This window comes from Cebus imitator, unplaced genomic scaffold (genome assembly GCF_001604975.1).
Source record: "Cebus imitator isolate Cc_AM_T3 unplaced genomic scaffold, Cebus_imitator-1.0 Scaffold27, whole genome shotgun sequence".
NCBI lineage: Eukaryota > Metazoa > Chordata > Mammalia > Primates > Cebidae > Cebus > Cebus imitator.
Window position 1 is genome coordinate 14,907,563 of NW_016107342.1, and position 17,923 is coordinate 14,925,485.

Here is a 17,923-nt window from a genome sequence, read left to right on the forward strand (position 1 = left end):
ATGTAAAGCTACATAACACAAAAAGCATTTCACAATCAGAATTCACTGCAAAAACACGTTTGTAAAATGTTCCCAAATATATTGTTTTGAACTATGTGTGGACTGGTCAATGATTAAAATATATGAAGAATTGGAACCTTTTTCTAGATTATTCATTTGCAAATACTACAAATTAAAAAGAAAAAAACACAATGATTTCATTTGTTGTTCACTTTATTCTAATAATTTGAAAATGTGCTCATTTTATTACTTCACTTTAGTATACAGTGTTGTAGACTTAGCCTTAAATGTATTTATCTATGTTAATAATTTACTTGCATTATGGTTTATAATAAACATGATGTATAGAAAATTATGTAATGTTTAAGCTTTTTATAACGTAACAACAAAAAATTGGGCTAATGCACGAGTCATGACCTGATTTATAATATTAATAATTTATTAATTTTCATTTAAATCATGCTCCATAATCATAGTTTTAAATTTATCATTATTAACTAAATAACTCTTTTATCTAACAGTAACCTCATTGCCAATTTATGTTCAAGTTTATATATGCTTATTTGAAACATATTTTTATATTTATTATTTGACTTTGTCAGTAATAATGATTTTGTGAGAATTTGCCCATGATTTAGGACAGCCAATACTGTTTTTATCACTATCACAAATAATTTGTGTGGCATCATAGAAGCTCAGTTCCTGAAGAATCATCAGATATCAAAATTGGCTATCCAAGAATTGGCAGAGACATTGAAATTGCAGTTATTTAGTTTGGCCCACCATGCTCAGAGAGATTCACTTAGAATGGTTCTGGAAGCTGTTTTTTTTATTGTGTACACTATTCTTGATATATTGGTATTTGACAGTCATTTTAACTATGAACTGAAGCCAATTAAATTGTTTCTCTGTGGATTTCCTATGACAGATGCACAGAGGCATCTTATGTTAGCCAATAGACATTGTTTAAACACAACTAAAACTGTTCCAGCATTTATTTTGATGCAACTAGCTAATTTCATAGTTGCAATTTCTGTTGAAATAATAACTTTTAATCAGATCTATTATTCTTGTCTTCTGCTACTTCTTATCATAGTGTCGTAGTACTTATATGGGAAAACAACTCCTCCCGACAAAAATTTGGGCACATTCTCTTGACTTCATATTAATAGAAGTGCGATTTAAAATGGGAAAGCACTGCATTTTGTTATCTCTGGTTAAGAGAGTAAAAATTCTACAGCTTGAACTAGGAGACAGACGACTATTGGCCTTTTGGTACTTAGTTCCACTTTGGACTTAGAACAACCAGAAAAACAAATCACAAAAACTTACAGAAGGATTTGTTTAATATGCAAACTCAATTTTTGTAAGTGGCCACTTGTAATTTTCCATAACTCTCAAATTAAGTTCCAATTCATCAAGATTTTAATACTGCTATGAAATATGTCAATTTTAAGTTTAATGCAGAATAAGTAAAATAACTATAAACTTAAATTTTAAAAAGTATTTTAACAAAGTCCAATGAAAGTTACACACAGCATACTAAAAATATGCAAGAAATTAGCAGAAATTCCTACCTAATTTCATCAATTTGTAATGCCTGGCTCCTATAACATTTCATTTGATTAAAATTACTACATTAGCAAACTTGTGGGCTTTGTTATTCACTGATCTATTTTGTTGTTGTTTGGATATTTTTAGATGCTCCGCCAACTGGTCAGGCACACAGTGTGAAAGGCCAGCCCCCAAAAGCAGCAAGTCTGATCGTATCAGCACAAGTAAGTTTCTCAGATTAATATTTTGGGTAGTGTACATTGCATACAAATCATTTTTATGTCATTATTGAGTGAGGTGAGTCTTAGAAGTCTTCTTCATGGAATGTTATGAGAGATTCACTGCTCTCAGGTGTTTTTGAACGAGGAAGCACTGAGCTCACATCTAATTACAGGATCCAGGATGTACATGTTCCTTTAGGCTGGGAGAGTTTATCTCAGATTTGGGGAGTTTTCAGAATCACATCTTCTAACCTAATATAAGCATTTCCTTCGGAGTGTTCATCAGCTGCAAAAGTTGCAGATATCACAATGGCTGTGATAATGCTTCAGGAAGAAAAATAATTCCATGTTTTAATTAGAGCAAAGTGTATTGTCTTTGGAATGCATTTCAATGTGCCATGGGGTAAAAAGCAGACTTTAGTCTGAAAGAGAAGTAAGTTAACAAGCAATTCTTAATAAAAATGTAAGTTGATTTACTGTTTCTCTATGTTTACAGTATTGGTTTGAAGTATGTTAAAACATAGATCAACATTTTTGCTAATCTTTTTCGTGCAGCCATAGTCTTAGGGTCAGGTGTATCTGCATCATCATTGTGTGTTTGTGTATGGTTTCAGATGAGCTGAAATGATGTTATAAAGTTCTTCAAAATAAATGTCTGAAATTCACACATACTGTCATTAATTTGACCGTGAGTGAAAAACCTTTGAAAAATTTGTAATGTCTGTTTCGTGTAAATAAATTTGCAAAGGAACATGTAACATCCTTGAAGGAAGATTGCTTACCTTAGCAATTTTTCCCTAGTCCTTTACAGCTGGTGGGAAGGATTTCATAAAAACAAGCAAAGAGCATACTCTTTCAGAGTTAGTGAAAAAGGAAAAACACTATTAATGTATAAAATATATTATTTTTGTACCCTAGAAGCAGGTGTTCCATGTTTGCTGACATACCCGTTTGTTGTCTCTGCCCCCAGACAGTTTTGATATCATTGTTCAAATTTTGCTAATTTAGAGATTAATTTGGGTTTATTAATAAGCCTAGGCATCTTTGAAAAATGGAAAATAGGTCTATAATAAACAGCCTGGGCACGAATATTTAAATTTGGAGAGGGGAGATAAGTGATTTTTGGTTATGGAGCATTTTGAGTTGATCTTAGAATTTGTGTGCTCTCCTTAGGTCAGGGAAGGGAGAGGTCCCAGGGAAGCTATGAGCATATAATTGTAGGATTACCACACTGGAATTTGGAGTATTGGCTGATAAAATGTTAGAGGTGGCAAAATGTGTCTTGCCCAATTTGTTACACAAAAGAAAAAAGAAAATATGCTTTATCTCTCTTCCCAGGATTTAGGGCTCAAATATACCACCAATAATAACTCTGGAGGTGTACTAATTTATATATAATTTTATGAACTAATTCAAAGCAATCATTAAGAACATTTATTAATGAAAGAAATGCATTTGAAGTTATCAACCTGTAGAGCATGGTGCGTTTATAAACTGGGAATTGAAAAGATACTTTAGCCTTTCCGATGGCGGTTTCTCAATGATCAAATATAAAGAAGATACACAGCCTTTGAGAGTATCAAAACAATTTAAAATTTTTTTAAAAAACTCTCTGACAAGAAATAGTGTGGAACGTGCACTGAATTTGGAAATTTTGTGTTAGCACCATCCACAAAGGAAATGTTTGGTGTTTGGAAAATGGTTTGGAGCTAGAATGCTCCAGGTGTTTCTGTTAGAGAGTGGGGTCTCCAATGATTTGCATGGGCAAATGTAAGGAACTGGTTTTAATTACGTGCAATAGTGCTAAAGAAAAGAACATCAAATAGGGGAAAGAGTTGCAAATAGTTGTAACCCTTTTCCAATGACACTGAAGCTCTTTCTCCCATCACTGATTTAAAGTCATGAAATTTAATAGAAGCATTAGTGCATTTTGAAAGGACTATTAGCTACATAAATGTCAAATTATCACCGACTTGAAAACTTGACCAAATAATCACTCTATTAGATGCCTATCATCAGACATTTATGCTTAGAGAAACTTGCCTCAGTAGCTCTGAAAGAAGGGAAAAGGTAGTTAAACTGACCTTTCCCACCTAATATGATTACCTTTATTCTTTTGGGTAAAATTTAATGGTTTTGAATAGTTGTCAAACCTTCCCTAAACTTGAGCAGAAGTCATCTACCCAATAAGAAAGATGAAACTTTAGAAATGTGTTTTCAAATCTGCATTCCCATCATCAGTGGGTCTTGGTTGGCATATTCCAGAATACACTGCCTCTGTCTGCCTAATTAGCCTCAATTTACACAAAGATTCACCTTTCTGATTTGTGCATGGCTTTCATAATCATCTCTGAATAGTGGTAGAGATGTTTACTGACTCTTGATGTTTGAAGTATCTAAAAGCAGCTTGTGGAATTAGGTAGATCTATTATCTAGGGCTTGGTGCTCAGGTTCCATTTTAAAAATCTAGTCTGACTCTTCTGAAGATATTTTCAAGAGCTTTAAAGTCAGGATGATAAAATATTCATTGAATATTTCTATTTTAAATTTACATAAAATTTTAAAATTCACATAAAATTGAGCATTGAATGCTCAGTATTTGAATTGTGCTTTTTGTGGTATCTGCTGAAATTATGAAAGATAAAAATATACTCATCATTTCTGGGGCAGTAATGTAGGGATATTGTATTTTACTATAGTGACAATAGGGGCAAGCTATCCGTTAGGGGGTCATTGTATCTCTTTTTCTACTTTGTCCTTATCATTTTTATATCATCTATTTTATTTTAGTACTAAAATTAACTGGTTATATGATACCAGAATTTATACATTTGCAAATATAGAAATATAAATGAAAGATTCAAGAAAAGAATGTCTTCTTTCCACTTCTCCCAAAGCAAATGTTTATCAAGTCTCTGCTAAGTGTCAAGTATTACACTAGATCCCAGAGACAGGACAGTGAGGAGGTCAGACAGTGCCTCTTCTCATGAAGCTGAGGTTCTAATGGAGCAAACAGCAATAAAAGAAGGAAGCAAATAAAAAAGGAAATATTGAAATGTATAAAGTAATTGTAAGCTTTTATTTGTCTGTGAAGGAAGCAAAACCAAAAAAAAAAAAGGGGGGGGGGCAAAGATAGAGGATGTCACGGACAAAGTAAGGCCAGGAGTGATTTCTCTGAGGTCGTGATACCTCTTCAGCTGAGACTTGAGGATCAAGGCACAAGAATAAGAAACAGCAGGTACAACTGTGGAGCGACAAAGGATTGCGCATGTCCAGCAGACTGAAAGAAAACCAGTGTGCTAGCTTCAAGAGGACAATGGGGAGAGCGGTACGAACTGAAGTTAGAGATCCAGGACAAAAATGATAGACAGACTCTTGAAGATGACTGGGTCACCTTTACTAAGTTGGGAACATATTTTCTTTATAGCTTTTAACATTACAGTGTACCAAGATGCTTAAGAGAGAGCATGCTAATTTCAACAAATACATATACCTCATATTTATACACATCTATAAACATAAACTTAAGAATAGGGTATAGACCAATATGTCAAAGGAAGTCATTGTAATTATATAATTTATGCTGATATTATTCTACTGTAAATTTGATCGGTAAAGAAAATGCTGTCTTCCTCTGAACTTCATGACACTGAACACTTCTGGCTTCTCTCCTACCTCTTTTGAAGCAACTCTGTCTTCCTTGTGAAATTATTTCCTTTCTATTCTGTCTGGTTAATTTACTCTCTGTCTATCACTAGACACTCTCCTTGTCCTGGATATACTCTCCTTGCCAAGACATAGATTCTTGACATGATTTATCAACTGTTTATTTCCCCCAAATTCCTATGCTCAAAATCGATTTATCTCCTAAGTTTGAGACATATATCTCACTGCTTGCTTGATATATCTGTATCTATATCATCTATATTCCACAGGGATCTCAAGTTCAGTCCCCATATGATCTCTTCACTGCCCCCTACCCATGATCATTTTCTTATACTTTGTTTCCCCTTCTGTCCATATGGATGACTGAAAGGTGGTGATGCTTCAGCTGGCTACCGAATCATCACTTAAGTTCCATTCTTAACGTTCTCTTTCGTTCCTAAGTTGAATTAAACAATATACTCAGTAGATGTTACTTCCTAAATTTTCTTCAACATTATCTTTAAAAAACAATAGTACAATTGACCATCTGATTTATATGGTTACATACTCCATAATCTCACCTCTGCTTTCCATTGCAGTCACATCTCCTTCCAGCAATGTCTAGCCCAACTGTTTTTCCTTAGTCCTAATCCTCTTGGCCTTTAAAGTCTCTTCACAGACTGCTGAAGACTTGCTCCTAAAGCCCCAGAAATACATTAGTCGTCCTCCAGCCCAGATCTAGTCAGATGCACCTCCTTTATATTCCCAGAACAATGCATACTTCCCTAATACAGTATTCGTGCTAATAAAGTGAATGAACCCATTTGTTTGTCACCTTCTGTTACACGTCAAGCAACATGAGAGAAGGGTCATTTTTATCCTCAGTGTGAAACAGAGTATATGTATTGAGGGTCTGGAGCATAGCAAGCACTTAAGATATACTTGCTAAATCAGAATTGAATGTGTAGACCCTGTGATATCCTAAGAACTGCGCTATTTGCAGAACAAAGAGAAAGAGATTGTGCCCTTAAAGACATCAAAAACAAATTGATATAACATATTGTGAAAAGTGCAAAATAAAAGCATGCATAGAGTGCTATGAGAACATATATTTTGATTGTTTTTATTAAGAGTGTATGTAGGACTTTCTATGATTGGCATAATCCTACCTATAGCACTATGTGATAGCTAGTAATGATGATACCAATATTATAGATGAATAAACTGAGACAAATACAATTAATATGCCTAAGCGTATGTTGGTAATAAATAGTAAAACTGAGATTTGAATAGAGGTAGCCTTGCTCCATTATCTCAACTGCTATGCAGTACCAGCTCTTCTGTGGAAAGGGGCTCAACACAGCACTTTAAAAATACAGTTCATTCTTCTAATGGAAAAATGTTGCATAATGAGGCTTCAGAACCATGTTGCAAAAAAAGACTTGCTCTATTTTTTATGAGAAACTTGAGATATTCTCTCCACCCTTAGTAAGTACTGAGTGTATATTTTTCAATCAGTTTCTAATAATCCACTAACAATGTACTGTTAAAAAAATCACCTGCAAAAGGGCTTGTTCATTTTATTTACAGTATAAAATCTACTACCATATATACTACTAGGAAAAATACTTATTTTTATAATATCTATAATACAATTTTAACAATATCTGTGGTTTCCAGCAATAAAAACTATTTTATAAAAATTAAAAATTAAAAAAACTTGCCAACCTTCTAGCCTGCATTATTTATCAGTGACATTAGGCATTATAGTAGTTACCTTGATTGGTTACATAAACATATCAGAAGTCTAGGCTCTTAAACACAGTGCTGTAATATATGGGCTTGTAACTGCCATCTGTGATGGGAAAAAAAAGAAACCCCTTGTTTTCTATCATAGTTAATTAACAGCTTTCTACTTCATAGGAATGCCAAACTGTAGAACAAATAAAATCTATTTTAAAAGATATTTTATAATTGCATTGAGAGAAAATAAATTTTATATACCTTAAAATTATGTTGATAGGTATTTTACACCCACCAATTTTACACAAATTTTAGAGAAAAAAATGAAATCGATGTATTGATAAAGTCATGATCAATCAGCTGAAGTCATAGTTTATGAAGAAAGCAAGCTGTTCACTGGTATTTAAAACTTGTGAACAAATGTTAATTACCATCCAAGGTGCCAGATTCTCTGCTTTCATTAATTACTAATAAATTACAGATGCATATAAAGTTCACGTTCCCAAAACCAAGGAGATAATATAGTAATATCAAACACACTAAGTTCTCATAACTACATGAAAAAACAAAATGACCTTTATATTTTAGAAAGCGTCTAAAGAAGTGGCTAGAAGAGATGGTTATATTTTATGCAGGTTATTTCTCGAAGTTCTAAATTAGATACTTATACATGAAATTTTCTTAATGAAGCCTTTTTGGTATTTTGGCAAGTGATCTTCAGTATGAATTATCTCACCCAGATATCCTCTGGCTATAAAGCTATTAAAACAGATCTATATATTTATAGTAAAGTTCTAAGTGGCTGGTTATTGTGCATAATATCACCATTAATTTCTACCTTGATACTTTCACATGCACATGTATTTGCAGGAAAAATTCATAAACTTTAAGAATTTGTAGTGTTCTGTTCTTAATCCATTCGAGATCTCCATGTGAAATTTTAATTAGTTGTTGGGCTGCTTTGTTTCTTAGGTTAACCAGTGATTAAGTTGACTTGATTATATCAACCCGAGGTCTATTCAAAGTAGACAAAAGCCTTTGTTTCATGTGTACTAGTCACTTTTCAGTAAGAAAAGTTAACATTAGCTACTTCATACTTTCCTATTATCAGGCAACTCTGTATTCAGCTTTCTTCCTACAGTAAATGGCATTTGGGTGTATTCTCCTGTGGGTCACATTATTAGCAATGAGCTATTTTTGTCTGCCTACTCAGTGACTAAAAAAAATGATTACCCAATTGCCAATCTATTATATAAATGGAAAGCAAAGTCTCCATTTTGCTACTTCCCTGTGCTCAGATGTATATAAACAAGGACTAAATTTCACTGACCACTTTTGAAGATTGATTCTGTTAGTGCTAGTACTCAAGATCATTCTCATATATGTGGAAGAAAGGAAAATAATTGACATTTGCCACATAAGCCAAGCTCCCAAAATATGTTTTGCTAAAACCATTCAGGAACTAGAACATGAGAAAGAGAACTTTTTCGCCCCCTAATTTTGTGGAATCAAGCTAACTGCCCTTTGTGGTAGGTCTTTTTGTGTCTGTTTTACTGTTGAAGAGCATGAGCCTCAAAGTATTTAAGTAACCTACTTAAGGTCTCATTTCAAGTAAGTTGTGAAACCAATATTTACGCCAATGTCCATCCTAATCAAACACTGATACTCCTTCTGCCACATAACTTGCCACATAGACCCATGGCCAGAAAATTTGGATAGCTAAAGGAACAAAACTAAGGATGGGAATGTACTCAGTGAAACTGTGTAAATATTTATTCAGTCATAGTTGATTTAAAAAGACATACTGGCATATATTTGCATCATTTAAGTAAATGTGTGTGATGGGAAACACTAAACTCAGACTGACAGAAAACTCAGATCTCTAATCTCAAGATATTTAAATGCAACACATAAATGAAAGGAGGTATCTAAAGAAATATTTTCAGCAGATCAAGTATTTAAGATGAGAACAATTTTCCAATAACATAATTATGAACCAGAAATATAAACATTTTGGCTAAGCTTATTTTTGTTTTATCAATGTAATTTGGTGCAATGAAGTATGTAGTTGTATCAGTTTTTACTTCATTTTATTTATTTCTTCATCTATTCACTCATTTATTTTCCAGGAAGCATTGCCATCATTGTGCCTCTCGTCCTCTTGGTGACTTTGATAACCACCTTAGTAATTGGTTTAGTGCTTTGTAAAAGAAAAAGAAGGTAAGATAAAATGTTCTAGATTAGCAGTCAGTCAATAAATCACACAACTAGATACAGAAACATATATATTTTTTATTTTTTAAAACATGATTTAGTTATTTCAATTGTAAAATACTATGTTTGTCAAATCATTTTATACCTTTCTTTTATTTTAAGTGATTATAAATTAGACAAATCTTCTCCCATATTATGTTAATGGAATGGTCCATTTATTTACTCTAGCAAAACTAACAGGAGATCATACTATTCAGAAGTTAAGTAGAATTTTACATTTGCAGTTGTCTTTCCTTGAAATAGCAAGGGTCTCTGAGGAGCACCTTTTTATATTAATGTGTATGATTAGTAATGTCAATCCAGTGATTCTGATATGCATATGTACATCTCCAATTTGTACATTTCATTCACAAATAGTGCATTGATTCACTTACTTTATACCTCACTAGAAGTATCATTACAATTTATTTGAAAATGCACTTATAGATCTAGAGGAATAGGTTGTCTACAGAAAGATAAGAGGCAAATGCGCTCATTTATAAATCAATGTGAAAGAATGTATACACATGGACGTAGAGTATAGGGTGATAGCTATTGGAGATTTAGAAGGGTGAGGAATGAAAGTGAGGCGGATGATGAGAAATTACTTAATGGGTACAGTGTACATTATTTGGGTGATGGACACACTAAAAGTCTAGACTTCAACACACTGTGCAATATAACCATGTAACAGACTTGCACTTGTAGCCCTCAGCCATAACTAAATAATTTTGAAAACTGAGAGCTTTTGACTTACTATCTGAATAATGTAAAACAAAATTCTAGTCATGTGACTTAGTGATTGAAAACAATCTATTTTAGAGTTTTTTTAATCACTATTTTGTTGGGATGGTTTTTAGAATGAAGGAGAAAAATTAGAATTTAAAAAGATAATTGATTGGTAAACATTCAATTTCAAATGATGTGGTATTAGTGATTTAGGAGGTATTTATTTCCAGTGTATTTTTATAAAGTTAAAACAATCGGGAAAATAGCCGATCAAAATACTACTTTTTGTTCCCGTTACTTGACATATGTCATTTAGTCAATTTATTTCAAAATAAGTCAGGAAATCTATAAATATGATAATTTTATAAACCTTGGTTGTGATATTTATACAAACTCACACATATTGATGTTCATATATTCTAGGACAAAAACAATTAGAAGACAACCTATTATCAATGGAGGAATAAATGTAGAAATTGGCAATCCATCTTATAACATGTATGAGGTAGATCACGATCACAACGATGGAGGCCTTTTAGATCCTGGCTTTATGATAGACCCAACAAAGGTAATATGTCTTAAGATAATGGGCACTGAGCACTGACATTCTTAAGTCTTATCTCTGTTTTATGGTTCTGAATTTCACTAAGTTTTTCTGTTATCTGAAGTTAGAATAAAGGACTTTCGTATGTGTTGAATGATATAGCCTCTTCTAAAGAGAAAGTACAATTATGGACTGCATTCACCTGAAGCTGCAAGTTAGTATAACACATCTTAGAAACATCTATTTATTTACTTAATTCATTTATAAACATGTTACTTATTTTTATTTGTTTTTTATTGAAAAATGACTCATTATCTAACTTTGTTCCCATAAAGTAAACAAAAACTCCTTTAAAAAATATTTTAGTATTGATACCATACAGCAAACTGTTTAGATCTTCTTCATGGGATGGATAGATATATAGATAGATAAAGGTCTGAATTTTAAGATTGAAACATATACAAGGAAAGACCAATAGATACACAGCCTCTAGCAATATGCCTGACAAGTAGTTTGGTGAGACATTTTCTTTTCTACCCCCTCCCTCCCAGTATTCCTTACAGTGTAATACAGTGTGGTTCTATGGAGTTTTAATTTGGTAGGAACTGGATACTTACAAAATAATTTTGTTTTCATCACTTCAGACATTGCATCATTCTTTTAAAATGTATTTATTTTTTGGTTTTGATTGATGCATAATAGGAAATCAGTAGGTAGAAGAGATATCTGTACTTCCATGTTTTTTACAGCATTCTTCACAATAGCCAAGATATAGAATCAGCCTAAGTGTGCAACAACAATGCATACTATTCAGACAAAAAAAGAAGAAAGAAAGAAAGAAAGAAAGAAAGAAAGAAAGAAAGAAAGAAAGAAAGAAAGAAAGAAAGAAAGAAATCCTTTCATTTGAGGCAAATGGATGAAGCTGGAGGATACTGTTGTGTGAAATAAGCCAGGCACAGAAAGACAAATAGCACATGATCTCACTCACATGTGGAATCTATAGAAGTTAATATTAAAGCAGAGATTAGAATGGTGGTTACTAGAGGGTAAAGAGGGGAGAAAAAAGGAAGAAAGATGTCGGTCAATGGGTACAAAGCCACAGATAAAAGGAATGAGTTTAGGCGTTCAATTGCACAGTTGGGTGACGGTGGTTAATGATATTGTATTGTATATTTCAAAATAGCAGGAAAAGAGGATTTTTAATGTTCTCACCACAAATAATCATAAATATATATGAGGTGATAGATATACAAAATACTCTGATTTTATTTTTCTGCAATGTATATGTGTATAAAACATAACAAAATATAGTATCTCATAAATATGTATAGCCTATGTAAAATAATTATCTATTCAAATGTGTTGAGGTATTAGCAAACTAGACATAGAGCTTCGTGTAAAAATCTTCGTTGGTATATTTTTAACTATAAAAGAGTACAGTACTTTATTTTCAAAATAAGTATGTTATTTCCAATAATGTTCAAATGAAGAACCAGATAAGCTGTGTCCTTAGACGTCTTTGTAATTAAATCATTTTGAGAAATATTTTTCTGTCATAATATCCTTACTAGTTTAAACATTTCATTGATACATACAGCCTGGCAATCTACAGCCTTTTAAGAATGTTTGTTAGCTTTTAATTACTATAAACTCAGGTTGGCAACTTTTAAGAGAAATATATAAATGATACAATTGTCCGGTTAAACTTATGAAGATTTACTTCACTGAATTATCTGAATATTGTTTCTGATAATTTTAGAATATTTTTCTCTAAATTAAGAGTATCAATTAGCAGTTAGGAAACAATTTTTCTTCGTTTATGCACTTATTTATTGAATAGTTATTTATTTTTCTGACTTATAAAAGTTGCTTCATGAAAATGCACTTTTACATTGTAAATATCCAAAGTGGCCAATCTACATTCAAATTATTTTGCCGTCACAGTCACAGGTGTTCCTGAAGAAGTTGAATAGGATCCCACATATTCAATCTAGTTCTGAATCCATGATTATATTTTCTAAGCCTACAATTGATGCTCAAATATTAACTTCTATGAGAATCAATCAATGTTTTCACATGGATAACTTGTGCACTATCAGATAATATCAAAATACTTTTCTAATTAGACATAATTTTGTATTTATTATTTATTATTAATTAATTCACTCCTACATCTGAAATTTTTCAAGGAAAAAATCCTGGTAACCTTACTTTTGATATTTTCTGTTTGAAAATATTACAGAAGTTGAGAGACGATACATAATGTACACATTGATATTTGATAATCTGTTACATCTATGAAGGAGAAAGACACCTTAAATAATAGAGTTATATAGTATTCATACATATATAGATTAATAAGGATATATTTTAACATTTTTCATATGAAGGAGGGTTCTCATTTTTCCCTCATCATTTTTATATCTAGTGATAAAATTAATCCAATTCTGTACACTTAAAGAGAATAGCTTTTTACACCACATTTTAAACATTTTCCACATTTACTCTAGCAAGATAAAACTATGCTTCAGTGCCCCCCAAATAGATTCTGATGTACTTAGAGCATAATAATCAATAAATATTTATTTACCAATTTGATGACTAACGGAAATTGCATCAAATATGACTTAGATGACTGAGTCTAGCTGGATCCTGATATTTGAATGTAAATATTAATTGTTGCCAAATGAGTAAGTACAGAAAAAAAACCAGCTAGTTCTAAGAGGTTTAGACAGTAGTGAATAATAGAGGGCCACACTGAAGCAACTTTAATAATCATATGAATTTTTTAGAGTATTCACTCTGTTACAAGGGCTTGTAAATATGCATAGCGCAATCAGTATAAATTACATTACATGTGAAGAAAAATTTTTAGAAGACTCATTTCTGTTATTTTCAAAGTGGGTAAAATTTCTAGTTCAATGGTATTTTATAATCAAAAAGAGCACTTAATAAAGTTAACAAAATAGATTTGACTTTGTAGGTAACCACAGAATTATTTGAAAGGTTGATAAAAGAAAATTTAATATTTACTAGTTTTATCTCCAAATTCATTCCAGTTCTTACTTGGACTGTCTGAATATTTTCTGAATGCGACTTCTGTGAGAGAAATGTCTACCTATGAAGCAAAGATCCAACAATATTAATATTGGATCTTTGTTTTAAGTTGTTAGAGCTAACATGAACACACTGTAAATGGCTTAGGGCTAAAGAGTATTTTTATGTTACTTTTATGAATTAACATTATTTGTATTGATGAAAAATGTTTCCATAATATTAGATCAGAAACTAAAACTCTCTGTTTATATACAGGCCAGGTACATAGGAGGAGGGCCCAGTGCATTCAAGCTTCCATACACAGCGCCGCCCATCTACCTAAACTCTGATTTGAAAGGACCACTAACTGCTGGGGTGAGAGAAGAATATTCATTATCCCATATCCGTTCCATCACAGAACCCTCACAGTCAAAGACTGATTACTAGACTTAGAGGCTTGTCCGTAATTAAGTTTTTAATTAAAAAGAGACTTCAAAATTGGGGGCTTATGTTATGTGTTCTGTCTATGCAAAATTACATATAAAACATTATCATTTTAGGCAAGCTATTAAGTAGAAATATCTCTTCTACTGGATTCGGAAATGTTATAGACACTTAACAAACATGAGTATTTGTTACTCTTAGAAAAGAAGCTCCAGCCAGGAATTTAAACTGAATAATTTAAATTTAAACTTTTGTTTGATTTTATTCATTTTCTATCATGGAGCTTTATTTAATATGCACAAATTTGATATGCAGTTAAATAGACTGTACTTTAAAATGTGTCATCATATTGAGAAATTACAGATGGTCTAACAAAACCATTCTCAAAAAAACATGTTTCAATTAAGTGGTGTTTAGAGAGAAAGCTGTTGTGTCTAAGTTTACACAGTTCATTTTAAGCAGAAGAGGAATAAAATATGCATATCAAGATTTTGAGGAATGAGAATTCTCTCCCTTATCCTCTTTCCCATCAACTGTTTTCATCCTCATTTTCTATCATGTTTGTCTCATTTGCATGGCTCAAAGATTATAATGTTTCTTTGTTGTGACTAAGATTTAATATACTATTTTTGGAAAGACAAAACAAAACAATAACAAAAACAAACACTAGGCAAAACCTTCTTGGGATAAACTGCAATTTGTTAAATAATGAACATTGTATGTGTATGTTTTCCAACTCTAAGAGGTCAACTACTGCATGCCTCTGTTCTACTTCAAAATGCTATAAGTGTTTGTGAAATTTAAGATGACTGTGTACATCACAATTCTTTGAAAAAGTCCAAAAATATTTCTAATAAGTAAACATAGGTTGTTTGAGGCAAAAATATTGCTTTCATTTTAAAGCCTGATCCACTAATACATTTCCTTACATACATTTTTTTGTTTGCTTGCTTTTGAGTTCCTATTGAAAAATTATAAGCCCCAAACAATTAAATGCTTTTCTGAAAATACATCTTACCTGCTACTGGTAAGCTTGTAATAGCAATAAGAGGGACAACATAAAAACTGAAAACATGACAATTTAGTTTCACGTTTGTGCTTTTATAATACAGTCTCAGTGAACATAGCTTTCACAAAGATTTCTTCTGTCTTTTTATATATGTCAAAGCTGCTCTTAGATTCACAAGTTACTTGAAAATCATAAAATTAGGTTTTATGTAATACCATGCTCGAGTTGACTAAAGTCTGTAAACATAATATTTAAATTACATTTAAATAATTACTATTTAATAAATTAAATATATTACATATAAATATTGTTAGGATTGGAAGATGGACATTCTAGAAAGTAAATAATTAATGTGCCCAAGACCAATAACAAAATTATATTTATTTTTTTTCTCCTTCAGCCAACGAATTACTCCAATCCGGTGTATGCAAAATTATATATGGATGGGCAAAACTGTCGAAACTCCTTAGGAAGTGTTGATGAAAGAAAAGAACTGCTTCCAAAGAAAATAGAAATTGGTATAAGAGAGACAGTGGCATAATCAGTGATCCCTTTTATATGCTGTATAAATGTACAAAATATAAGGATTACTTTTGTATGCTCCAACAGTATTATACTTGTTTTGGCATCAGCATTACCTCTTTCTTTATCTTTTTCCTGGTTAATTGTTTTCTGAGTTTTTTGGGTTTCATTTTTTGCTGATGACTATTGATTGACCATTTGTATGGAATTTTTATGAAAAAGAACTGCACTACAGTACAATTTACAACAATGCTGCTGATGACACACCTTTGAATTTGTTAAAATTAAAAACAACATATTCCTTTGTAGTGTGAATATGAGCAATCTATTTTATATGAACTCTTTTGGTTGTACTTAATCAACAAAGAGAATCTCTGCACTTTTCCATTATATGGTTTGAAAGCTGTAATACAGTGTCATTTTATTTTTCTGTTTAAATTGGTGGAAAAATGATTGAATGGTCAACTCTCTTCTTTGTGCCCATAATGATTGTTTCAGACTCTGCTGAAAATATCTAGCTCTCACAAGTTCAGCATCACCTGCTTTGAAATTAGCCTTAGATTGCCAAGCAATAGATAAGAATTTTGAGGACAAAATTTAAAAATATATAAAATTAATAATTTGCATGAACACAGATGACTACATTTTCCAAAATTTAGTGGACTCTATGTGATGTATTAAATGTATACACCTTGTAAGCAATAGTTATATTTAGGTGGTAGAACATAGCAAAAATGTAACTGAAAGTTGGCAGACTGCACTTGCTGTGGGATAAGACCTTTTGTTCTCCCTCAGTCTCGAGAAAGATAGCCAGCCTGGAGCACAACAGGGCATTGGGTACTTGTGTCTTATGTAATTCCTCCCAATCACAGGCATTTTCAAGAAGATTAACCCAACCTCTTACCACACTGAACACTAAAGAATAATATATAAGCACACAAATTGATAACAGAATTTCAATTATGTGAGTACATCCTCTTTGCTAGGTCAAAAGCAAAGGGCAAAGCAGACATTTTAGTATATAGAGTGATTGGTAAATATTTTCAAGATACAATATGACTAATCCATTATTTGCCCTATCCAAAATGTATTCAAGGACCTTCCAAGTTGTAGAATGATCTGTCCATAATCAAAGGTGGAGAGTCTAAATGCTGTACCAGTTGCTCTGGTATTCAGGTTTCTTTGGGTTTTACAGAACACATGGACCCCATTCACATTTGGTTTGTTTATCTTCAAATTTGAGTTGAAACGAGTGTGATTTATTTAAGTTGTAAAAAAAAAAAAAAAGGATAGCATTTTTATACAAATATCTTTAAAGGCACAAAAGATTTATTCACAAGTTTGGAGGGCTTTTTGTTCCTCTGATAGACATGACTGACTTTTAGCTGTCATACTGTATTAATCTAACAGATGAAATATGTTAAATATGTGGTTGCTCTTTATCCCTTTGTACAAGCATTAAAAAAAATTGCTGTTTTATAAGAAGACTTTTTGTTGTACTATGTGCATGCATACTACCTATTTCTAAACTCTGCCATATTGAGGCCTTTATAAACTATTGATTTATGTAATACTAGTGCAATTTTGCTTGAACAATGTTATGCATATCATAAACTTTTTCAGGTTCTTGTTTAAGTACATTTTTTAAATTGAACAGTATTTTTCATTTTGGTTATAATATAGTCATTTTGCCTATGTTTCTACAATGAAGTGTTAAATACTTTATAAAAAATTGTTGACTGATTTATTTAAAATGAAATTCTACATATTTAAGTGCTTGTGTTGGGTAGTTTTTAAAAATAAGAAAATTTGTTTATGTAGCTTAAATATTCTGATCAAACTGTTTTAGTAAACCTAGCATTTTTATATCCTTAGAACATAATACTCTCCGGGGAAATCTGATTTCATTGCATCATTTTTCAATGCACAGCAAAAAAGGCATTTTCTGTTTTCATAAAGCAGAAACACTCCTCTTACTTTTTCCTAATTTTCCCTGTGCCTGTCAGAGACTCCGTATTACGATAGAAAGAAGGATTCTGTACACAGTACTGTGACAGCCATGCTGAAACAAGCCAAAGCTCTTCTTGTCCCTTTCTATTCCCCAAAATTGTACTTTATGGAAAATCAGATTCCATTAGATGCTATTTCAACATTATTTTGTAAGTAGAATTGTTATTTGCTTTACCTACTTTTTAGCATCAGACTAGAGATGGAAAATATAGG

At 31.9% G+C, this 17,923-nt stretch overlaps 1 protein-coding gene and 1 long non-coding RNA gene across 3 annotated transcripts in view; one reads left to right on the forward strand and one right to left on the reverse strand.

Annotated features, from left to right (window-relative positions):
• Positions 1–17,473, forward strand: part of LRP1B (LDL receptor related protein 1B) — a 1,911,091-nt gene extending 1,893,618 nt beyond the window's left edge. For both annotated transcript variants that reach the window (XM_017523186.2, XM_037736613.1), the window contains 5 exons: positions 1,702–1,778; positions 9,293–9,383; positions 10,569–10,713; positions 14,002–14,100; positions 15,579–17,473. In XM_017523186.2, coding sequence (XP_017378675.1) covers positions 1,702–1,778; positions 9,293–9,383; positions 10,569–10,713; positions 14,002–14,100; positions 15,579–15,719 — 553 coding nt within the window. In that variant the 3' untranslated portion in view covers positions 15,720–17,473. The remainder of the gene's footprint in view (positions 1–1,701; positions 1,779–9,292; positions 9,384–10,568; positions 10,714–14,001; positions 14,101–15,578) is intronic.
• Positions 196–6,141, reverse strand: LOC119470298. The gene is made up of 2 exons (XR_005199179.1): positions 6,002–6,141; positions 196–2,197 (listed from the first exon to the last, which is right to left on the reverse strand). It is a non-coding gene; the product is annotated as an uncharacterized LOC119470298 (long non-coding RNA).
• Positions 17,474–17,923: the final 450 nt, after the last annotated feature.